Raw genomic sequence first — 26,179 nt, 5'->3', positions numbered from 1 at the left:
CCATTCCACCCCCCCCCCCCTTGTGACTATATCTGGACTCAATCAATAGGAACACCAAGTACATCTTCCTTTTTTTTTCTCCTGACACCAAGTCCATGCACAGGTCAATATATATGCCAAAGAGTTTTGCACTGAGACGGCAGAGTTCGCAGCGATCTTTATCGCTGACCACGCAATGATGATCAATCTTGTTTTGAACCAATTTTGTTGGAAATCAGAACGTTGGCCTTTGACCTTGACCTTTAATCAAATGATTTGCAATATCATCAACTTCTCATTGCACACAGCATTGCAGTCATGCTTACATACACCAAGTTTAAAAGAAACCTGAACTTGTTTGTGGCTATTCATGACACCATAGAATGATTACCCATACAGAGACAGACTGAGGGATTACAAAAAAACAGAAAATACAAGAACATCACATTTTCAACATTTTCAACAACAATTTTGAACATTAAGCCTATTGAAAGCTTACACCTATGGATGGGGTACATACATGTGTGTCAACACTGCTGATGTCATTGCCGTAAGGAAGGCCTTCGTCTCCGCACCGTACAAGCAGTAATTTTCTCAATATCCTTTGAAGTGGGTGGTCTTAAACTCTAGCAGCTCGAACACATTTTCAATTAAAGCAAAGCAACACCAACTGCTGCGCAGTCGGCTGCCTCCGTTTCTAGCGAAACCACTATTATGTGCTATTCAAAAAGTGGCTTTTCATTAATATTCTGATTGATTCACTGATCTCCACCACTGACTGACCAAGGATTGATCTTAAAGGGATTGTACAGTTTTGGTTGAGACCTAATTTCGGGTTTCTAACATTTTTTGGTGAGATAATGAGAAACCTCTTATGAAATATGAAAGAGCATGTAATTCTATGAGGAATTCAACGTTTATTTGATGAAAATTGGTTTTGAAATGGCTGAGATATCCAAAAAAGAGCGATTCTAGTAAAGTGTGGGACCCACACTTTATTACGATCACTTTGTTTTACTTTGTTTTTGGATGTTTCAGTCATTCCACACCGGTTTTTCATCATATAAACTTTGAATTCCACTTAAAATAGTATGCTCTGTACTATATCATAAGTGTTTTCTTGGTATCGTCGCAAAAAGTTAAAAGCCCAATTCTCATCTCCACCAATACTGTACCATCCCTTTAAACCGTATCTTCATAAAGGAAATATCTTTTGATTTACTTCTATGCATTATATCGGTACCAAATAACACTATCATTGGACTTTCTACCTAATAGAATTTATGGCCCAAAGATGGCATTTTAACTTTTGGTGGCCTTTGACCTTGACCTTAGATCTTCCTCATATCATTTTTGGCAACTACTGTAAAACAAGGAATGTTCGCGTGCATTTGAATTTCACAAATTTCGTGAGCGCCAAGATTCGCGAAATTAAAATGCACGTGAAAATTCTTCTCTGCACTATATGCATAGAGTGCCAGTGGCAATTCGCAAAAATTTAATGGCGCAAAAAAGGCCGTTGGCTCCAATTCGCAAAAATTTCATGTCTCGAATACATCATGTTTTACAGTAGTTGCTTTCATTGTCTTTCTTATCTTCTCATCAGATATCACAACAGGACATTCCCAGCTGTCTTGTTATCATTTTAATACCTAAAATCATACATTTCTGTTTTTTTCTTCTTTTTTGCACACCTCAATCTTGCTGCTCTCATGCTGGTCTGGCCTGATATCCACGTTGCCAAAGTGAAGAACGGCGCCGATGATGCGGAAAATCTGCTTCATCATGTCTTCCTTGAAGCCTGGATTAGAGGACAGAAAAAAAATGATATCATATCTTAAATCATAATTCATATGTCAGCGATTGTTGTGGTTGTGGTGATCATGATATATTCATCCGGTCAGGACAAACTATTAATATTGTCTCTAACTATCAATTGAATGTAATAATGGATTTAATACACTAATACTTAACAGTGTGTGTCACATGCACTGTAATTCCATAGGGAGTGAAATCTTTTTTGTATAAGACGTGAATCCTTAACTCAAATAGTATTTATCTCATCGTGTGTACCTTGAAGTCCTATCAATTCCAATTCAAATATTTGCTTAGAAACAAGACCAGCATGCTACTCCATGCATTTCGACTGATTCACTATTACAGGAATGCATGGATCGAGAAGGGGGGAGGAAAAAATGAATAAAGGACCTCCTCTGTCGAGAAGACGTTACTAGTTTCATGACCCAGACCTGCTTTCACAGATGTTTGATTTTTTCTTCTTTTGTTTCACCTTGTAAAGGGCATCCAAAGGAAATGGGCAAAATTATCTACAGACTTGAAGGAAGACTACCAGTCACATGACATCATGTCTGGTTGTGGCAGCTGACTCAGCTCCGAACAGAAACTCAGTAAGTCTCTCGCTCCCATCAGCGACCACTTTGTATACAATGCCATCATCATTTTGATACGATGGTTTCGAGGAGGTTAAGGAAATGAAGATGATGAGTAACCATGGTTAGATTATTTCCACATTTTTCAGTGTAGCAAGGAAATGGGTAGAAATTGGTAGAATGCCTTTATATATAGCATTCAGCTGCTTTCAGATTAAAAAAAAATAAAGGAGAAGAAATGACCAGAAGTGGTTCAATGTCCCAAGTAATAAACATTGCCAGACAATAGAAAAATGAAGAATAAAAAACATACAGAATGCATCAATTTATGATCATAATTCAGAAGGCATGTCTGTAACATTTAAGACTGGCACAGACTAATAAATATCATTTCAGCCATATGGTCTGTAAAATGACATTTCATGTTGTCACATTTCATCTTCCTCATAAAACAAAATATGTCAAGAGACTTGCTCCTATTTAATCTGAATCTATTTTCATATTCCACGAGTCATAACTCATTATATCCTTTTTATTAGCCAGACTGCGTTTAGGAAATATTTTCATCAAATGACAAGGATAGGAAGGGGGTCTTAAGGGTTCAAGAACAAGTACCTGGCTAACTTCCTAAGCCCAATAGACTGAGGTACAATTTGGTAGCAAAGTATAAATATGAAATTGAAAGAAATAGCTGTTGCGGAATGGCTGGCAATGATCTTGCTTTGACCGGGGAGGTGGAACCTCCCAGCTTTGACATACAGGGTGTGTACCGTGCATTGACAGGTCCAGCCATGCTAGAATAAATAGCGTGAGGATGGGTGGATACCATTTGATACGCCTTCACACCTCGCCTTCATGGAGAGATGATGACGGACGTGTTTGAGTGGGAGGAAGCCGAATTTGAGGCAAGCGCATATCAAGTTGCTCTGACTCACTCCATGTTTTCTGTAAAAACTTTACGTTTTCACAGCAGATTCCAATCACAAGGCGATGCCCCGCTTTCATTGACGACATCACCCCATCATATTACCTGCTTGTTTTCTGTCTATCTGTGCCATCTCTGTATCTTCGTCAATGAGTATGTCTCCCTATATGTCACTTGTCTGTAGAGTCTGATCTATATTTTTTCTGTCTGTCGCTTTTCTACTCTTTCTTTCTCTTTCTCGGTTCTGCTCCTGCTGTATGGGGTACACCAGGGTGGAGGGACACCAAAGAAATGTGGCGTGAAGTGTACGCTGACCCAGTTTCGGATACACACCGCCCATTTCCTTTCCGCCTCCGTCTCTTACGTCTTTTTACAGCTGACCCTGATAATCCCACTCCCTGGACTGTCAGATGTGATGACATGCGACTGTCTGCCAGCAAAAGCGGTCACACATGCCCAAAGACCTGCCTTTAAAGGGCCTGTGTGACACTGCAGAAATTCTTCTGAAATAATTTGCTGGTTGCATAAACTTCTGAAGGTTGATGGGAAGGTAGCTGAACTATCTCCTACTGTGTGGCAGAGCTGATGAATGGTTTCAAATCTCTACAAATGGACTAAACTTCTCATATTTTGCCAAATTACTTGAGCTAAGTTCTTGCCACATTATATTAGCTGTAGTACATTCAGACAGCATCTTCACTGCTGTGCCCAAGATACACACCAGCAGAAACTCTACTGCAGTATAGGGAAACTGTCCCTTGTGATTTTAACACGATATTTTCACAATCATACCTCTGACAGAACAATCTGCAAGTACTAGTCTAGATTTTCATGACAATTTTAAAGGAATTAAGACATTGCCATGAAGCATCTTTTTTTTTCCCTCCTCCCTCTCTCAGTTATATACAACATGACTTGAGAATTTAAATCCCTTCCTAGAGCTCTGTTCCAGAGTGCTGACATGTGGAATTAAGCTGACAGTTTGTATTTCCTGCGTTTTGGGAGTCCAAGGACAGAGACACCATCCCTCGAAGAGCTCCCTCTAGAGATCTCTTGAAGGGAAGTGTGAATAAATTATGCAAATTGAGTTCCCCTGTTAAATGGCTGACTTACGTCACATTCAATGTGTTGGGGTGTCAATCTGTCAGCCCCCTATACTTTCTTACAATCTAACGAGGAAAAAAGGAAAGGCTTCAGAGAAGTTGAGAAATTTCTTGCAGATTATCGAGCAGACAAATTCTTTAGAGAGAGGTTTTGTGATGGAAACAACTTTCCCTTTTATGATTTTTTTTTTCTTTTTCACCCACTCTTGTTGTGGTTGAATATGTCATTCAGCTGTGAAAGTTATGAAAGATATTTCATGGGACTTCTTATCAATAGGGAAGGGAAGGGGGGGGGGGGGGGGGGGCAAAAACCACGATAAACGAACATTTCATCATTGAAGCATCTTTCTCTAGAGATTTGATGTCTTGAAATGTTGCTGATCCGGAGCCATATGAAGAATCAGAATTTGCCGTGATGACTAAGAGCAGTCACTTTTCAGGAAAAAAGATTTTTTTCAAGGAGGCATAAATATCTTAGGAATGTGCTGAAACTTTTACTGATTCACTGCTTTATCACATGATTTCAAAATGGAAACAGAAATATGTGAGCTGTCAAGGTTAGCCTGTTCAATTCAATGCCTATACAGTTCGCGTGTAACGCAATCAAATCAGGGAAACGATGGCTTTTAATTGTTCTTGTCAGGGATACATCAGCCGAACTTGATTCAAGAAAGTGAAAGAGGTCATTCACTAACAATCTACAGGTTAAATCATGTGTAAACTTTTGACTTCTTGTACATCACTCAGATCAACTAACCTAGCCCCCCCCCCCCCCCCCCCCCCCCCCCCCCCCGCCTCCTTCAACTGTGGATACCATGTCAAGACATGGTAGAACTTTAGAACATTCTGTTGATGGAATTGAATTAATGAAGACGGCAGCTCAGCTTCCAATACGCTTATGGGGAATTAAATAGTCACGATTCTACACAGCATTAGGTTTTGTAGTCGTATAAACATGAAGAGGTTACACAGTTCACATGTCACTGCCAGGAACCTCCCAACAAACATTACTTTCTCAGAAAATTTAGTGTCCCCTAGAGTCAAAAAAGGGATCAAAAAATTTCTGAACAGAACAAGACCCACGGAGGGCTGACCTTTGCTTTTCTGTAGACTATTGCACTATACTTCCAATGGTTTACTGTACTTTGAAGCCTAACAGAAATTGTTCCAAAAAGTGCACTGTGGATGAAGTCCTTCAACTTACATTAAATCATTACAATTCTAATAGGATTTGCCACAGACTCTCCGCAAATCTTGAGCCTCATAACTATATGTCAGAGTGATGTCATAACCAAAGCACTGCCGCATCTCTGAGGCACTTAACTTGGTTAAAAGTGCTTGGCATCCACAATGCTTTACTTTGTCTAGAGAAAGAGAGAAAAAATAGCCCTTGGAGACCATTTTTCTTTTCAAAAGGAGGTCCATAATTCCATTATTTTGCTGAATAAGAAATGTTATTGGACCCTAGTACAGTGCAGGCACTCGAGTGCCCTCACAAATTTTATGGAGGAAAGGAACTGGGAGGAGAAAGGGATGAGGTGGTTGAGATAAACCAGCAGCCATGAGTGGTCAAAAGTCTGAACAGATTCTCTCAAAATGAGGTGCTCAGCGATGAGGGGGGGGGGGGGGGGGGGTGCTCAAACACTTTGTATGTCATCAAGACCTCTTACTTGTGCAGTCATTGCCTTTCTGCTTTTCATCTACAGCCTCCAAAGTTCACATGAGGTCAAGGGTCAATCTTAAAAGAGGCATGAGCTCCTAACAACAGCTCAGATTTTTCCATCTTTGGTTTGAGTACATACTATGGTCTCTTTCTTCAGTAAGAACTGATTTATTTCTAATTCTAATTCTTTTCTAAGAGCTTACCCAGTAATCTGAATGCCTCCTTGGTCTCCTCAAAGTTTTTCTTGTCATCGATGCCATCCACAACAGGCGCTTCCCCCTGACTGGTGTAGAAGAACTCATCAGGATCTCCTAAAGACAAAGAAAAACATGCGAGAGTTAGGGCGAGTCCATTTGGAAGTAGGGGTGTGATCAGGGGTAGAAAAGTAAACAAACAGCTATTGCTTGTTATCAAATCGGATCCTATTTTGATAGTGAAATAACAATATTGATTTGCCATATATTGATGCGTAACTTGTTTTCTGCCCAGGTGCTTTTCAAGTGCTGTGAGTGCGACCACAAGCAAAAATTAAGGAACATCAACCCAACGATCTTGGTTAGTTTCTTGTCAACACACTGCATTGCTTTTTATTCTGACTTCCCGGGAGCATTCCAATAAAACAGGCATGACAATTTCTCCTCCCTCTTTAAGCTTCAAATCCTATCCATGTCTTTCAATCCATTTATCATCTTTTGTTTGAGTGGAGGAAAACAAATATTCCAATATGGTAATTTGTTTTTCTTTGAGTTGTACGCTCATTTTTTGTGTGTGTGCAAAAACACAAATACACAGAGATGTTGGGTTTTTCATTCTGGCCTTTACAGAAACATAAACTTTACCTCTTCATAACTGACAATCTATATCAGGGTCATAAAAGACAAATGGGGGGGGGGGGGGGTGGTGAGGGCCTAGTCTTTGTTTGTCCATTGAAACAATATGACTAATTTCTTGCCGACCTAACATTCTTTTTTTAGGATTACATGCGACAGATATTTCACATTTTTCTTTGAAAGCAAAGATTCCTCCATCATAATCAACATGAAATTTATTTGTTTGGGGAGAAAATCATACTCGTGGAATAAATTTCTGCAGATTCCTTCTATAATATTACAGTGTGTTTGAGTTTGTATTGGGGAGGATCCCCCCCCCCCCAAAAAAAAAAAAAAAAAAATACTTGGTTAATTAACTAATATGGGGAATTATGCTACTGATTCCCATAGGATGACATGACTCATTTATTCAAGAAATTTGATGAGCACCATGCCATTAAAAGCAATATTGTTTCGCCCTGAAGTAAATACATTAAGGCAATAAAGTATCTGGAACCATGAAGAATACAAGGTGTGAAATAGATCAGGTTATAATCATCAGCAAAATGACTAAAAAGTTGTCACCAAAGAATAGTTGAAGCATACATGTATATCCATGATAAACTCAACTCAGAGGATAATAAGATTTAATGATTAATACATTGACAATAATGACGAAAAACAACCATCAACTGTTATAGTGTTGAATGCACCATGCAGTGAAAGGGGTGACTTGGGAATACATTACAAAACCTGGCAACATGGAAAATTACAAAAAGAGTCGACTGAGTCTGAAGCTTTTCACAAAACTTTGGGTAGAATGGCTCAATAGGTTGAGGGAGACAAGGGTTGTGGGGTGTTAGTGTGAAAAGGTGAGAGGCACCATGAACGCAACACCAACCGTGGTTAGCATTCTCATTTAATCACGAAACACAGACGAATGTATCAAAGGAAATGTAACGAGGAGTCAGTAGGATGCACCTTCGTGTCACAGAGACAGAAATTCATGTCCAGGTTATTCACTGGGAGCACAAAGACAAATTCATTCATGAGCAGAATGCCTCTGACAATTGATATATCGCACTAAAATGTACTTGATTATCATAACCTGCGCATAAAAATAGGTATTGATGTGGTGCGACAAAGTCTGCCATATAACCAAGATTTTAAAAATGAATACAAACAAAAGCATAGATACGCCATGCCCCAAAAGAGAATGCAGATTATATCATATGTAATATTACCCATTGTCATAAAGATCTCAAAAAAAAAAAAAAATCAGAAAAAGAAACATCATCAATTTTGCACCAAAGGAAATAGCCAGGGATTGATTCACTTTGGCATGTATGTTTGTTTGTTCATTGTGTGTCAATTTGTTTCTTTATTGTGTGTGTGGCTAATGATATCTGCTTTGAATTCATAATTCTGGCACTTTACTAACTTGACGAAGGAAATGTAACCATTGAAGGCAAAAGCAACAGAATTTTTTGCATTCACGAATAAAGTCAAATTTCAATTGAAGATCTGTTATCCCTTCAATTTTCCCCAATGCATATAATAGTTTCGATACCAGCATGGTAGTACCACTATTTTCTTCTATTTGGCTGCACTGGTTGTTGTTGTTTTTTCTTTGAGAACTATGAGATGCAATATCAACTTACATTGAATGTATACAGTTTTATGAGTGGTTACCATGAGTAATCATATGATCAACTATTGGGGATAGAGGGAGAACTTTTACTGCAATACACATGACTTTGGATGCAGCTAAACTATCTATATCTAATGACATAAAACATATGCTGCATTAACATATATTTTCATGACATTCTCAGTTAACATTTTCAGACAAACATATGTATACATTGCGATGCCATTGTAACAGCGAGCACAAACCACCACTGTAACAGGCAATATCTCTGGCTTTTTTATTTACTTGCTATAATTTTGAGGGCTCAATAAATTAGCCATGAATGCCTTTTAGAAAACTTTCACAGAGTACAATAACATGACACATCATGTTTCTTTAACGTATATTGTACTACAAACACACACACAGAGACACAGGCACGGTCACAACAATATGACATATTCACTCATAATCACACCTACTTATTTACTGATTCTACTGCCAGTAACTTCACAAGTTTTGAAATACTTGTTTTTTATGGCTAAATGGTGGTCTAATAAGCATCTACATAAGAGGCAGAATAAATTCATCTGTTGGTTTACCAGCAAGTGCAACATATAATTTTGCAGGACATACATCTGCAATGTGTATAGAGTGTACAATGTAAATCACCATCCGACATGAGACATGTGAACAATGCATACATTTTTAACCAGAAGCGAAGGTTTGTATAAAACTCCCGATTGACACAAGAATCAGTTGTGTTGTCAGAAAGGCACAGGAAGAGAGCCAAAGTACCAAAAATTTAGTGAGTCTCATCCCCAGGGTGGTGAGTTAGTTGAATTTAGCAACATTCCCCATCTCTCCAAAATAGATGTCCAGTAATATAAGGATGCTCTGTTACACAGATAGAAAGCACACAATCTTCAACAGCCTTGTTGTTTTAAATAGATTAATAAAATCAGATGCACACATCAAAAATCTGTTTTCTTTATTCTATTTTCTTTCATTATTTAAGGTCAGTTTCAACCTTTGCACTTGTCACCCAAATTGGACATTTTATCACATTTACTTTTTTTTAAACACTACACAGACTCAAGTCACGTCAAATATTGATAACCACTACAGCCACTGGCATTCTGTATTTTCCATAACGCCCACATCATTTCTGAAAATTGGCCCAAAACTCAAAAATAGCTTTCATAGGCATTCTAAAATGCTGAGAACCTCTCTAATCCTTTCTTTATTCCCTATCACACCTGAAAAAGGTGTAAAATTTAAACAAACCCTCAAACAGTGTTTCTCCTATACATATTCATGGCTTCATATAAATGTACATGATTTACAGAGGACAGGAGTATAAGCATGTTGATGTTTAAAACAATTCAGAATTTGGCTTGGTGGATAAAAACAATGTTGATGAGAAAATCATAAAAGTAAAAATGAAATCATAACAAGGTTGTGTTTTCTATCGCACAATTTTTCTTTCATGGCGTGAAAATGGTAATAAATATATCAAGTATAGATACTGGTGTAACACAAAGATGCCTGCATGCAAAGTAAAACTAACATATAGATATCACAAAAATACAGCTAGTACGGAGCCACCAAGAGCAGACAAATAAGTAAACATGGATTACAATAGGAGCATGCTATGACACTACTCTTTCATTTTCAAGTTAATCTTCAGACATTAGTCTCAGGACCTGCCCTGAAAACAAATGACGACTTTTTTTTTAGCATGCTGCATTTCAGTAAAACTTTAACAAAACAAAAAAATCAAATCAAAAATCAAATATCAAAAATCAAAAAATAATAATCATAATCATAATCATCATAATAATAATGATAATAATGATAATAATAATAATAATAATAATAATAATAATAATAATAATAATAATAATAATAATAATAATAATGATAATAATAATAATAATAATAATAATAATAATAATAATAATAATAATAATAATAAATATTAACTTTTCAGTGTGAGTGTACCAGTGATTACAGGCATGTCCATTCAACACATAAAAAAAGAGGTGAGATTAACACGAAAATTACGACACAGAGTTATTGATAAAGACTTTATTGAGAGATTAATACGAGTGGGAGGGCAAGATGAAATCAAACCCGTGGTTTGTTTTCAGCACCTTGGTTCGTGTAGAAGAAATCGGTGGCTTCACCTGCGTGGGGGGATCAAAGCAAAACACGTACGACACACGTACAGGCGATGAAAAGGTCGGGTATAATGTCAGAGAGAAACAGAGAAACAAACAGACAGAGATAGACATACAGAGAGACAGAAGGACAGAGAGACGGCGAGAATGAGATCAAGAGCGAAACAATGGCAGTGCATGAGGGAAAAAAATGATGAGTGAAAGGTGATGTGGAAAGGGGACTGATCATGAGAGATTATCACCAAATATGCATCTTCACAAATACCAACTAATAAAAGAAATAATACTGGCTACAACTACCATCAGAATTTCTCAAAAGAATTACAAGATTATCACTACAGGGCATTGAAGGTAGCGACCATCACCGACATAGCACTATCAGGGTAGTTTCAGATAGGTTGTGGGAGATGACATTCAATAAAAATACTCGGAAGATATATCAATAATATCAATTGATTAGATGACGATGACTTTGCTGTGAGATATGGTTCTTTCAGAATACACTGATTTTCAAACAATAATATTCATTCTTTTATTCTAATGTCTGATTACCACCAGAGCAATGGATCTGTGGTTCATATATCATTTTAAATTTATTATGAAATCACAGCAAAATAAGCACAACAGGAAAAATTAGGTTCTGCAAAAATGATGGTGACTTCCTTCAATGACTTGTGACATAGATATGATAATTATACATAGAACAAATATCAAAGTAAGGAATTTCATAAAGTTGCACACTTAAAAAAAGGTAAAAGCGGAACCAAAGAACATATTTACATTATACTATTCTTGGGACTGACTAGTTAACACTGAAGCACAAAAAAAGATATTAATAAAATAAACAAAATAAATAAACAAATAAAATACATTAAAGTACAGACAATACCAAAGCAAATCATAGAACTTAATGACACTGCAAAGATAACTCTTCTACAATAACTCCTATCCACAAGTTTTAACAATACAGTTTAAAACAGTAGTATAAAATGTTTAAGGAATACCCAGATCGAAATCTTCACTGACGCCATGACAATTTAAAGTGTACACACTGTGGGCACAAAACGCAAAATCTGCACTGTGCACACTGTGAACTTTGTAGTGGTGCTAGGAATATAGCTACAACCAAAAATTCAGTTTCAATTTTAAGTTATGCACATTCTTTAAGAACCTTGACTAACTCGCACTGTGCAGCAGAAAATGATTGAAAAAAAAAATTAACATGCAGAATGTTCTAGCCTCAAGGTTTGAAATGCTATTTTGGGTGGGTTACTAGTCCCTCCATAGCACTTCCAAACCTTCCAGTGGAACATTCCGTGTGCTTCCTCCCATGTCAGTCATGGTCTATATAATGCGCCCACAGAGGAAGTAGAACATTCTAGAAAAATCAAAAACAAAAAACCCAGTGCAGCACCCCCCCCCCCCTTAGCCATCTCTAGAAAATGTTTGCATGTCACTGAGTAGGCACCAATCATGGAAACTATATTATCAATATCCACCATTTGCGTGTAGGCGAGTGACTATCAGCAAGAGGCTATGGAACTGACGCAAATGAATCGCGGTTTCGGTAAACTGTGGAAAACCAACCTCAGCAAGGCCTAAAAATTGTCTGTGACATCTGTATATATTTCCCCTTCTGTCAGATGCTAGGAAACCAGCTAATGATGTAAATGATTGCAATTTCATTTCTCTGTTCTAACGTGCTCTCCTAACACTGCTCTCACTCTTTCTTTCTCCGTCTCTCTTTTTCTTTCTGTAGTTATCGAACATGCGAGAAAAGGTCATGCAAGTTCGGGTGCACTTCTACATGGCACACGAGTGCAGAAAACTCTTTATTTGGTCAAACTTGGTTTACTTATCATAAGATCTGCATTACTTCAGTAAACTATGTTTGACTAGCAACAGTGCTGAGTGTGTCATTGAAATTACATTCCATTGACCTTTGCGTGCTATAGCTGTGAAGTGTTCCCAGTTTATTGCCCAGAACCAGTATAAACATCGCATTTACTATTTATTTCTTTTCTTTTGATGAAAATTTCTTTGTTACATAACAGGAATTCATACACTTGATTTCAAATTACTCGTTACTCGAAACATGAGCTACTCTGAAGAAAAAAAAAAAGGAAGACATCTTTATCATGATTGGACAAACAAAAATGTTCAAATCATAATCATCATAGATCAGACCAACTATCAATAAGAGGACATTCTACCCAGTAAACAGGAGAAAAAAAATGCAAACACTAAAATATTGAAGATATTAGAACACACTTATTCTCCCCTTGTGTTATCAAATCTTAGTGGATTTGAGTCAATTAGCATTAAATGTACTATCAAGACTTTGCATTGGAACAATCCATGATTAAGTCTATGCATACGGAGGAATTTGTATGCTTGTACGAGTGTGTCAAAGTGCTTGAAATTTTGCACTTTTGCAGCAGAGAATGTTATTACCAGCATGGAGAAAGTACTGCTGCTCTCTGTGACTCCTCCTCCCGTACTGTGAGACTTTGCACTGCCATCGTCAAGGAAATTAGTGATTAATTCATCAGCACTTGGGATTGGTGGACTGGTGATCCAATATGACTGACAACGTACCCGACTCAACTGTGTCACTGAAATTACTACTTGGCTGGGAATCTGTGTACACTGTATCTGGTACGAGAAGGGTTACCCATTAGGAATTCGGCTTTCTCAAACGTGGTGATATCTATATTTCATTGCTTTGATTCATAGCAAGTTTATGCATATCAGCACACACTTTCTACATTTTACTTTCACTTAATCCCTTTCAACATGACTATCATTATCAAACATACATAAATCCGTACAACTCTGTCAACTAAAGCTAGTCCATAATGTTGTTGCTGTAGCACTATTTTCAATCATACTTGTGCAACCGTACATTGATCCCTTTATTGCTTTCATAGCAAATCCGTCTACTGTAAAACTAGAAATTTTCGCATGTATGAAACTTTTAATAGTAGAGCAGATAAGCCCTCAAAATCACGTGAATTGTGCAAAATTTGACTAAAGCATGAAACTTTCACCAGTGTTAGTACATACCATAAGATTTATTTTAAGATCGGGAGGTAAGTCTGATTTGACCTCTGATGACCTCCAGAGGTCAATGTACTTTAGATATCAGAAAATCGATGTTTTTAGACATTTGCGAATGATATATGTGGTTATGTTGCACTAAACATGCATTTATACCACCGAGAAATCATTTCCAGATTCAACAGAGCACTGAAAGGTTTTTACCTTTGACCTCTGATGACCTCCAGAGGTCAATGAACTTTAAATATCAAAATATCGATGTTTTTAGACATTTGTGAATGATATATGTGGTTATAATTCACTAAACATGCATCTATACTTCAGGGAAACCATTTTCTGATTCCACAGAGCTTTGACAGGTTTTAACCTTTGACCTCTGATGACCTTTGGAGGTCAATGACCTCAAAATATTATATTGATCTGTGATGTTATTGGTTAATGGTAACCATTGTTAAGATGTACAAAACAAGCATATCTGTCTTACAATGAAATTGTCTTCATATTCTAAAGAGCAGACAGGTTTCTACCTTTGACCTCTGATGACCTTGAGAGGTCAGTGACCTCAGAATATCAGAATATTGAAGTATGACATCATTGGTAAAGATGTACAAAACAAGCATATCTGTGTACAATGACATCGTCTTCATATTCCAAGGCACACAGACGAGTTTCTGCCTTTGACCTCTGATGATCTCGAGAGTTCAATGACCTCAAAGTATCAGAATAGTTTGGCATCATCAACGGTAAACATGATGATGTTCTAGAGAGCACTCGTAGGCCCTGTTTATTAACGAGCCATTACCGTTCACCTATGAAAATCACACAAGGTCAAATACCTCGAATGAAATGTGAGGATGTTAATATTGATATTGCGATAGTTAATAGTTAATAATTGTTTATAATGTAGGGCTTACAAACCATGCATTTCTGTTACCAAAAAAGTGGCTACTCATTCCGCAGAACTTTTCAAGTAATTATCTAAGTCGGGTATGTGCACAGAGCAAGGGGTGTCGATCTGTTTTCACGTGGGGGGGGGGGAACTTGGAAAATATGTAAAAGCATAAGTTCATGGTGCAAAGGAATGAAGCGGAGGGGGAGGGGGAGGATGTGGGTGGGGGATTGGATTTTTGCAGGTTTAGACCTGAAATCAGTGATTCAGTGTAGCTCTTGTTTAATGTGTGCGTCATCACTTGTACGGAAGTTGATGGTGTGTGGGCGCATCTCACATACCCTCCTCCCAAAGACGAAGTTTTTTTTTTTTTTTTTTAAGAATCTGATGCATACGTTTTGGGGAATATTTGGAAAATTATGGATCACCAAGGTGTACCAAGTCTATATGGATGGGAACCCAGCAAGCGCAGCGTTGGCGAGGGTAGGGTATTCCACTCCCATTCGAGAGAGCTCTTGTATTTTGAGAAATGAGATTCAACGACCTGGCACACAGGCACTTTTGAAGGAATACCTCGAAATTTGTATCAAAAAGGTGTAGTAAGTCAGCCATCTATGGAGGGAGACCAGTCGACAGAAGGATGTGGGTGGAGGTATCCCCCTCCCACATTATGGAGCTTTTACATTCTTTTGTTTGCAATTCAATGATCTCGTGCCACTCTTGGTTGAACTACCATTGTGAAAAAAAAAAGTCCATACCCAAATGTGTAGCCATAATCAATGCATGGAGGAGAGGTTGATACAGCGAGAGGAGGGTATGAAAGGGGCTGTCCCCCAATCCTTCCCATGCGAGGGAGCCTTTGCAGTAAGAATAGAAATGTAAAAAAAAAATCTAGTATACACATTTATGATGGAATATTTGGGAAATTATCAGTAAAAGGAGTGTACCAAATCTAAGGGTAGAAACCGAGGAAGTATTGTTAATTGAAAGATACACTACCCCCTCCAACAAGAGGGATTTTCTTTAATATGTCGGAACTGAAAGTAAAGATCTAGTACATACTTTGTGATGATATAGAACAAAAATGGGACAAAAGCACTGAGCGTATATGGAAGGGGACATAACGAAAGATAGTGTGGGGGAGGGGGTGTGCAAAGGAGATTCTGCCTTTTAATCTGGTGCATACTATAGCTGAAATGTTCAGTGACAATTCATTTTCTGTCAAAAAAGTGAAGAAAAAAATTTTCCATCTCAGGAAATACTTGGAGGCAAAGTTTTATGTCCCCACCATTCCCCCTCCCATATTTTCTCGGGAGGCGGGGCAAATGCCTCTTGCCCTTCAAAATGAACAATCGTGCATATATAGGAAAGCCTTTTCATCTTTGGAATTCAAATAAAAATATCTCTTAAAAACATTTTTCCTAGAATAAGGGAAATTATCATTCCCCAAAGTATGTTTTATCTGTGGAAGGAACCAAGCAGGGGGAAGGAGTCTATCGAAAGGAGATATCTCCTCTCACAGAAGGGAGATTTTGCATTTCAGAATTAAATTTTAACAATCCGATGCACACTTAAAGTGAAAAACTTGGGCAGTTTTCTGTCTAAAAAGCAAAAAACAAAAACAACAACAAAAACTAACAACAACAAAACATAGTCCACATCTCAGAATTTAATGGGGTGGGGGTCAACTATCCCTGCCACCACCCCACCCCTCCTCCAAACTGATGCCCCGGTATGTGCATGTGTTTTATTCCACTTGTTGAAAAGAAGAGAGAGTTTTAAGAAACAATATTGTTCAGTGGTCGCTATCCCAGTCAAGTAAATTGTTTATCAATAAGGTGATTTCCTTCACCTGTATACCTTAAGATGATGTAGGCCTGGTATTTGCCTTGCACTTTATTACATCTATTTCTTTTTTAGTATTCTCGTTTATATTTTGATGTGAAAGTTGTTTACTTTGCCACGATTTCATTTGTACATAGAAAAAATAATCCAAGCCTGAAAATGAAACTGATACAATATTTAATGATTGACATGATGCACATATTGTGTATTTCTATAGCAATAAAAGTGAGCAATTCAAAAGGCGTGTACTCATTTTACATGAACATTAGCAATGATCCTCTGACCTCTGGAGGATATTGAAAGATATGCATCAAAATGTAAGAATATTGATGTCTGGTCTCATTGGTTTGTAATGGCCAGCTGCTTATGAAATAATAATTATATTTTTTTAAAAATGCATTTTGTGTGTGTGTGTGTGTGTGTTTGTCCAAAATTGTATGCAGAGTATTCCACACACAGTTCAATTTTGACTTCCATCTAGGACAATGAGCGGTTACTTTTTTCTCAACTACACTGTAATATCAAAATCTATTGAAAAAACACGGTGGCGGCTGGGTCTAACACATTATCATTTTCTCGTTGGAGATCCATGCGTGATTATCAAAACAAACATAAAAAACAGATATCTCAGACCTAATTGTTATAACAAAGCATCATATCCTCATATACCCAACCAAACCCTCTATGCCCAGACAATGTAAACCACCCCATGGACTTACTTGGAGCTTGAGAATATCCTTTGTCAACAGAGAGAGACATCCAAACCTTTGCAGTGCCGACTAAGATCTGCCATGGAACTGATTGGTATTGGCTCAGCAGATCTCGTTTCCTATTCTCCTTCTTCTTCTTCTTCTTCTTCTTCTTCTTCTTCTTCTTCATTATACTGTGCAATCTTGTAATATTCTGCCATGGAGCCTTTTCTTAATTGGTTAAAGAAGGTATCCAAAGAGCTATATGAAGCAAAAAACAACAAACAAATGCAAAAACAAAAAGAGAGACATATGTATCTTTAATAACAGAGCTGAATATTGAGTATCTCTCTCCTGAAGTGTTTCAAAGAGATACAAGAGACAGTGGCCGAGAGTAGCCGCCACCTTTTTTGGGAGTAGGCCTACAAGTGTACTTTGTGTTCTTGCAAATGACGCCTGACATTTTTGGTCATTTACCCTTTTTGAAGAATGCAGCAATAGAGCCACAACTTCCTGCGGAGTGGATATTGTGGGGTTCTTGATGCAGAACATCATCGCTGAATTTGCCTGTGCTGTACTTTCTTACAGGGATTGCCATTGTAGTTTTGTTTTGTTTTGCTTTGTTTTGTTTTTCAAGTGTGGCTGTAACACTGCTTGTTTTGCATATGATGGTCATTGCAGCTAAAGAGTGCATATCTTCTCTGGATCATTCCAAACTTCATGATGTTTCACCTGGGTGAATGGATCCCAGATGATGCATGCATATTCCAGGACAGTCCTGAGCGGCATGGAGTAGCAAAACACCTGAACTTTATGATACTCGTATCTTCGTCTGGAGAGAGTCTTTGGTTGAAGTATAACCTTTTTAAGCTGCTGTGGCGATTTGATTCCAGCTGAGCCTCCTATTGGAACTCCAAAATATTTTGCACAATCCGCTTTCTCCATGGTTTGCCATGAATGCTTATCTATTCCCTGGGTAGGTCTCGGATGGCAATAGCTAGTTGCAATACACAGGATTGCTTCATGTGGAATGCATGTTGGGCCTCACAGTATGTCGAAGTTTTCAAGATGGTCCATGATGTCGCAGCTGTGGACTGTATACTCTAGGACCATGAGTCATTCATCGCAGTCATACTGTAACAACCCACCAGCTTTACACTGGCCAATACAGGCCCACCAGCTGGAAACTATGCAAATATTGCCCATGAGCTTGACACTTAGGCAAACCACTCCCATAATGAGTCCAACAAATGGGGGAAAAGATCTATGAGACTTACACTGAATAGATTAAACACTCTGTATATCAGTCTCGTGGGCCTTGTTTTCCTCGAGTGTCGAGATAATGGCCATATTTGCCTATATTTGCTAGTCTACATAACTAACCCAAACATAACAGTTATATCAATTTGAGGTCACTACCATCACTCAAGAAACTTAAACTTTATTTCTGAAGTAATTGACCTCTCACATTTCAGAGACCTGTTACTATAAACCAATGCTCTGTGGAATATGCATACATACTTTGATCAAAACGTCAATGCGTGATTTGTACATGATTAAGCATTTACGATTAAACCAATGAAGCCAAACATCAATACAGGTAAGCCTACACATGTGACCTCAGTGACCTCTCATTGTCCTGAGAGGTCAAAGTTGGATACAATGCACAGGCTAATGACCAATGTTCCATGGAATGACAAGATTCTTCTATTATAGCATAAATGATTGTACATCGGGTATTACAAAGTTGACCATTGACTATACATAGAATATCAGTATTCTGATATTTTGAGGTCATTGACCTGTCACCTTCCTCAGAGGTCAAAGGTAGAGACACGTGAGTAATTTCTCTTGCTCTGTGGAATAGGAAAACAATTCAATTGTAATACAAATGAATATAACATCTAAATCATGTTTGTCATCAACCAATTGCACCAAATATCAATGTTCTGACATTTTGAGGTCATTGGCCTCATCATAGGTCATCTGAGGTCATCAGAGGTCAAAGGTAGAAATCTGACTCGAAAGGCTCAGTGGAACATTGAGGCAATTCCTCTTACAAAAATTGGTTTTTAGTACATAATTATCGTGTTTCAGTTATGAGTGACGCATTAAAATATCAATTTTCTGACATTTTGAGGTCATTGACCTCTGGAGGTCATCAGAGGTCAAAGATAGAAACCTGTCAGGGCTCTGTGTGATATAAAGACAATTTCACTGTGAAAAAAATTAAGTTTTAGTACATCATTACTGTGTTTTATCATTAACCAATGATGCAAAATATCAATTTTCTGACATTTTGAGGTCATTGACCTCTGGAGGTCATCAGAGGTCAAAGGTAGAAACCTGTCAGGGCTCTGTGGAACATAAAGACAATTTCACTGTGACAGAAATTAAGTCTTAGTACATCATTACTGTGTTTATCATTAACCAATGACGCAAAATATCAATTTTCTTAGATTTTGAGGTCATTGACCTCTAGAGGTCATCAGAGGTCAATTCAGACTTACCTCCCGATCTTAAAATTAATCTTGTAGCATGTACTAACAATGGTGAAAGTTTCATGCTTTAGTCAAATTTTGCACAATTCTTCGGCTTATCTGCTCTACTATAAGAATTTAGTGATAAATTCATGAGAGTAAAATGCATGCCAAAGTTCTTTTCTACACAATGCGTTAAATGTCAGCAGAATTCGCTAAAGTTTTATGCCGTGAAAAGGCCGTCAGCTCCAACTCACGCAAATTTCATGCCGCGAATGTTTCTGGGCTTAGAGTATACATGTACCTGTAAATACCAAACATTTTGAATAAGGAAAACCAAAACACACAAGCGTCTCTTCCAGTTTGTCGCTGCTCCTATGTTACTTGTCATCGTGTTGTAGCTCGAAGCTCTGAACTGCACCTGTTATAACAAAATAGCTTACCCACTCACCTACATGAGGATTACATTCTTCCCTTATGTGAACACGTAGAAACATATATCAGGCTCTCTGTCTGTCACAGCCTGGCTGTCTTATCTCCTCTATCATCATTGTTTTCTCACTGGAACCTCTCATTACTTTTTTTTTTTTTACTCACTCTCATTTCTCTTTCTCTCATACTATCTCCTCAATCTCATTTATCTTCTATTTCCTTACACACACACATTCATTCCATCTCTCTCTTATCTATCCATCTCTCTCTCCTTATCTCTATCTCTTTCTATCTCTATATCTCTCTATATATATATCTCTCTCTGTCCTTATCTCTATCTCTTTCTATCCCTATATCTCTCTATCTCTATCTCTCTGTCTATCTATGCCTGTGTATTGCTCTAATTGATCTCTTCTTTCTCTCTCTATCTCTATATATTTCTATCTCTATCTCTCTCTCTATATATATATCTTTCTGTCCTTATCTCTATCTCTTTCTATCTCTGTATCTCTCTATCTCTATCTCTCTATCTCTGTCTATCTATGCCTGTGTATTGCTCTAATTGATCTATTCTAATGTCTTCCATCTGCATGTGTCGGTGGCTTGATGAGCCGAGACAAGTGCACAGTGACTAAGCAGGAGAAGACTGAGTGACTTTTGAATGGGAGATTGATTCATACCCAGAGCACTGACAGTGGATATCCTCTTCAGCTGTATAATAAACTGCTTCGTTCCGGGTGTGACTTCAATGTTATATGTTTGTGTCTCCGCATATATCCATACCCCTCCTACCCCACCATTCCCTCCTACCCCACCATTCCCTCCCCCCCCCCCTCCCCTTCTTCCTGGTCAGTCTCATAGTTTAATGCTCTATAAGTCTATTTATTTGTACATGTGTACATAACTGTACTAATACAATTCTCATACCCACATATTTTTTTTTTTTTACACTAACTCTCATGCCAAGTTGAGTGTATCACAGCACCCTTTATGCATTCCTGCATTTTTTTTTTCAAATACTTTCCCACATTTCCCGAGAATTGCCAAATTTATTTTGGGTGCCTGCATCACTATCTGGAAAGAATGGATTCAAAAGAGGGGGAAGAGAGCTATTAATGTTTACTCCCAAAATAGTGCCCAAAGAAGAGTTTGCATCAAAGGTCAAACCGAATCAGTAACATCACTGGCCAAACTGAAAGGAGGGGGGGGGGGGTAAATTTTGCATTGGTTTTTATTTTTTTCTCCATCATTTTCTACTTGTTCACACTTCAGTACCAAGTAACAAAGACCTGCTGAAAGGCATCCAATCATGTGCTATTTTTAAGTTTTCATGATTCTCTTTTTGTGTGTGTATTAATGTGAGCAATTCAATGTGAGGACTGATATGATGATATCAAACTAGAGGGGCATTCTCTCCTGTCAGAGAAATGGATTTCAGTTTAATAGAATATTCTATTATGTGGTTTGGCAATTTCTACAGAGTAAAAGATCTATACTGCCATGCCACGGAAATTGAAATTTTATACTCATTCAAACTCTGGCTTGGTATCACTTCCAGTAGCAACATCATGTCACGATTGTAATGAAATGATGGCAAAATGTTGCAAACTAGCAAAGTAGCGTCTGTCGATGAACGGGATATTAATGACTGAAAGTCATCAAAACATCGTCTCACTCCTACGAAAGCCTGAATTAGCAGACGCTCCAGGCTGAGGTCATCCACACAAGCTTCCGAAAGATGCCTCTCTGGTCTAAAAAAAGACCAACAGAGCTTGTTTGCACACATATAAAAAACAATCAAACAAACAAACAAACCCAAAACAAATGCTAAACCCTGCTGGAGGAGCCTGGCATGATTCTAATCTGATTTGGGTGAAATCCTGTTCAAAACTATTTTTCAGAGAGTATTAAGACTCTCAGAGAGATGAACATGCCTTACTTCTTGGCACACCCAAGCTCCCATATATGTTACCAGGGTATCTTAGATTTCTTTACAGGCATTTGCCCCAGTCCTGCTTAAATCTTGGCATGCCATCAACAGGCAAACTTTAATAGGTTCGATATCTGCTTTGATTTGCTCACTGCCCTGCTGATATCGGCCGATTATCCTTGCAAGAGTCTCGCCAGATGGTGATAACGTGATGGTATGAAAAATCCTAAATAGTCATTGAGATTTGAGAATCATTCCTGGGAGTTACATGTATGATATCACCATCATGTTAGGCATAAAATGGCATCTCAATGATTATCTGGGGCAGGATATTTGGATACATTCGATACAACTTCCATCTCTCACGTAATTGCCGTGACTTGCTGGCTTGCCTCACCCTTCCGAGATAGCTAACTCACGACTACCGCTCTTATATCAATGTATTCCAATAAAACATTCCAATTAAAAACAAAAATCCTGACTGTACTGCAATATGAGACAGAGATGCTGTAGATCACAGGATTCCTTAAAGACTTTTTGACTCTCAATTTCATCAAGTATAAATACATTGCAAGCAATATCAAACGAAAGGCATTGAGAGTATTTAGGTAGTGGTACTTTGGACTTTCTGTTTTAGTGTACATGTCACCATATTTCAATGGCAGACACTGTGTTGCAGGTATTCATCAGTGTATTCTAACAATGGTACTGAACATGTTGGACAGAAAGAGGGCTCATGGATTAATCTACAGTCAGTGATAAGTTACATGTAGTGTGCCTGTTTTGTCCCCACCAATTCCCACCTCCTCCCCCCCCCCCCCTTGAAGCGCATATATAAGAAAGGAGATATAAAAGCATTTGCAAAGATCATGTGGTAAATAAGCAGGACAAAAGAAAGAGAGTTATGCTTGGTGGTGTCATATGTTGTTCATTTCTTTAAATTTCTTTGTATTTGCAAAATACACCAGCTTTCGTTCAGGCCCTTTCTAAGGACACATCTTAATGATGCATCCAATGATCGCTCTGTGTATAGATTACCACATCACCCTTTGCAAGTGAGGGTTAATCGATTTTATTATCATTATTCTTTTCTTTCTTTTTTTTTTTGCTACCTGAAAGTGGACAGAAGCTCCTCACATTTAAAGCCAGCACAAGGGGACAAAATTAAGCAATGACATGATTGACAGGCAGTAATAAGTGTTTGCTGCTATTACCATGGACACATTGGCAAGGCCTTGTGTGTTCATTGTAATTTCACTCGGGCTATTGCTGGGTTTGTCACTGCCAAAAGCATGCTAACAGAAGAGTGGTATCGTATGGTCTGGTAAAACATATTTACTACTGACTGTTTGAAGAGCAAAAGTTAGATGATTTCATAGATTTTTTGTTGTTTCTCAAGAGAAGGGCTCAGGGACAAATCACTTCTGGTGTGTCCTACAAGTATATAGATCTATTGACTCCTACTTGTACATGATTCAAAGTGTAGGAAGTCAATGATGATTGTCCCTAGAGATGACACCTGCACAGATGATCCCTAAAAACAATCGTTTTATTCATATCTGAATAGTGGTGTGCAATATCCCAGGATTTCTCTCTCCTAGTGGTTGTTTGGGAATGGACAGTTATTTGAAAAAAGTTTCAACATTTCATTTTTTTTTTTTTTTTTACTTAAAGGGTGTGTACAGTTCTGGTCGAGGTGAGGATTTAGCTTTTAACGTTTTGTGAGATATTCAGAAACCACTCTATGAGATGTCAAAGAGCATGCAGTTCTAAGGGGTATCAATCGGTTTTGAAATGGCTGAGATACCCAAAAACAAGGTGAAACAAAGAGATCCTAATAAAGTTGTGGCATGTCGCCTTTTATTATTAGCACTTTTTGGGATATCTCAGCCATTTGAAAACCAATTTTCATCAAATAAACGTTGAATCCTTCTTAAAATTATATGCTCTTTCATCTTTCATAAGAGGCTTTTCATAATCTCACTTAGGAATGTTCAAAACATGAATACCCACCTCAACCAGTACTGTACAATCCCTTTAAAACCACACATTTGATATCAATTGTGAGTAACAAATACAAATATACCCACTTATGGTACCTCTCTTTCTACATATGTATGTATGTATATGACATACATATATGCAAATATTCCTGCATTGCCTATTGAAGAGGATCATATGAAATTCAAGATCCTGTATCATCAGGATGAAAGGCATTTCATGCAGTAAGCCAGGCATAATTCTGTTGACGGAGGTACACAGGTACCATGAGGCGGCTAATAATCCCTGCTATCAGAGCGGATAATTCCACGTCAAGCACGGTAGCTCCAAGTTTGATCACAAGGTAATAGCTCCCTTCCTCAAGCAACGCACGCAGCGACGGTCCCCAAGTCATGTTTGTTATTTCATGCACCCCTAATGCACATCTCTCTCCCTCCTTAACCCCCCTCCTCTCACCACACCCATTACTCAAGCTGGTATTACTCCAATGAGCACATCTTCTTCCTGTCGTTCCCCCTATCACAGGAAATGACGCTGAGGGATGCAAAACATAATATGCACATCTGGAAGATTTAAAGTGCCCCCTGATCGAGAAGTTCAGATCTTCTTCACTCCTAACATGGGGATCCCCCAATCTTATTTGATCTTATTCTCAATTAATAATTCCAAGGCAGATGATAACCATATGAAAAGAAAAAAAAATACATTACAAGTTTGATATCTTCTTTTTATGCTAATCCAACTGCTACAGCACCTTAAGATAGAGATAAGCTTAATAATAAGCGTGTGTGAAACTTAAGACTGGCATCTTGATCAAGAAGGATCTTGAGAAGAGGATCTTGCTTGAATTCACTCTGGCAAGGGCAGCAATTTTTTTCTGCTGCTATTCTTGTTCATAAAATACATCATGAAAACCGGGGAAAGAGTCAACTACTAGTAATACCATTAAAGACATCACTATTTCATGCTTGGACAGCCATTTTAATGTAGATTCCAATAAAAATTCTACCTTTAGCCTAAAAAATATTCCATTGCATAGAAACCCCCTCCCCCCCCCCCAAAAAAAAAGACAAAACGAAAAATTCAATATGATTTGACCAAACAAAAATATATGAATTACATATAACTATGGCATATGAATATACATGTATAAACTATGACATACAAAGCCTGGACCACTTCTGCCACAAGCGGCTAGCAGCATTTAGAAGCCTGGCCCATTTAACGAAATCAAAAGTTCCTTTCACACGGGATGTCCAAATTTCCAGATGACCACAGAGCCTCTGGTTGGATCCATCCCCCGAGATTCAAGGTTAGAATTTAAATATGCCGTCCACTGAAAACAAGACAGCAGGATGTCTAAAAAAGGGTTGAAATTCTCAATGCCAATCCAAGCCTATGTCACCTCATCCGCTCACTATGTGAATCATGACACGGCATACTTCTATCTTTAAACAGCCACAACAGATGAAACTTAGCATATCATTTTACTTTCCGTACTCTTCTATAACACCTTTAACAGCAAGCTCTCTTGAAATTTTTTTTGAGGTAGATCATGTATCGTAGCTATTTGTCAGAAATATGTAAGGTGAGAATGGGCGCAAAAATGAAAACATCAATGCTGGCCAATAACCTGCTCTGATTTTTTCATTTGCATATCTGGGACACAATATTTTATCATGACTTGAATCTAATGAGAATGAGCATTCCCCACTGTTTTGCTCATTCAGCCTGCCAATGAGATTGCACCTGATTCTAAGGCAAAATTTGTCCCCATCTAATCTTGGTTTAATGCATAGGAGCACAATATTTGCAGAACATGGTACATCTGTAAACCATAGTACTCTTTACCTTCAGAGACACAATGACAAGCACAGTGCCAAAGTTATTCAGCATCAGAAGTGGAAAAACTCTAATATAAGTTAACTTCCTCACCCCCCCATTCCCTCTCCCCCCCCCCAAAAAAAAAGAAGAAAGACAGAGTTCTCATGACCAACTTCTGCCAAAACGTGATAACTACCTGAGCCTGTTGCAAGTTTCTTTTTTGGTGTCCTTTAAAAAGCAGTTTACAGCATCATTGTGATAGCAGAAAAGCAAACATGTGTTCAACAGCATCGAATCCAGTCAACGGAACTCTGGACAGCATCCAACAATAATCATAAAAAAGAAAC

At 38.0% G+C, this 26,179-nt stretch overlaps 1 protein-coding gene across 1 annotated transcript in view; it reads right to left on the bottom strand.

Moving 5' to 3' along the window:
- Window positions 1-1,673: 1,673 nt before the first annotated feature.
- The window catches only part of LOC139744780 (unconventional myosin-Va-like), a gene marked incomplete at its 3' end in the record, with an annotated part of 136,149 nt that continues 111,643 nt past the window's right edge, over window positions 1,674-26,179 (bottom strand). The window contains exons 7-8 of the mRNA XM_071655199.1: window positions 6,264-6,371; window positions 1,674-1,780 (exon numbers count right to left, since the gene is read on the bottom strand). Of these exons, the coding sequence (XP_071511300.1) occupies window positions 1,674-1,780; window positions 6,264-6,371 (215 nt within the window). The remainder of the gene's footprint in view (window positions 1,781-6,263; window positions 6,372-26,179) is intronic.

This window comes from Diadema antillarum, unplaced genomic scaffold, assembly GCF_040938485.1.
Source record: "Diadema antillarum isolate AM-2024a unplaced genomic scaffold, OU_Dant_1.0 seq00001210_RagTag, whole genome shotgun sequence".
Classification (NCBI taxonomy): domain Eukaryota; kingdom Metazoa; phylum Echinodermata; class Echinoidea; order Diadematoida; family Diadematidae; genus Diadema; species Diadema antillarum.
Note: the sequence above shows the minus strand (reverse complement) of the source record. Positions and strands in the feature narration are given on the sequence as shown.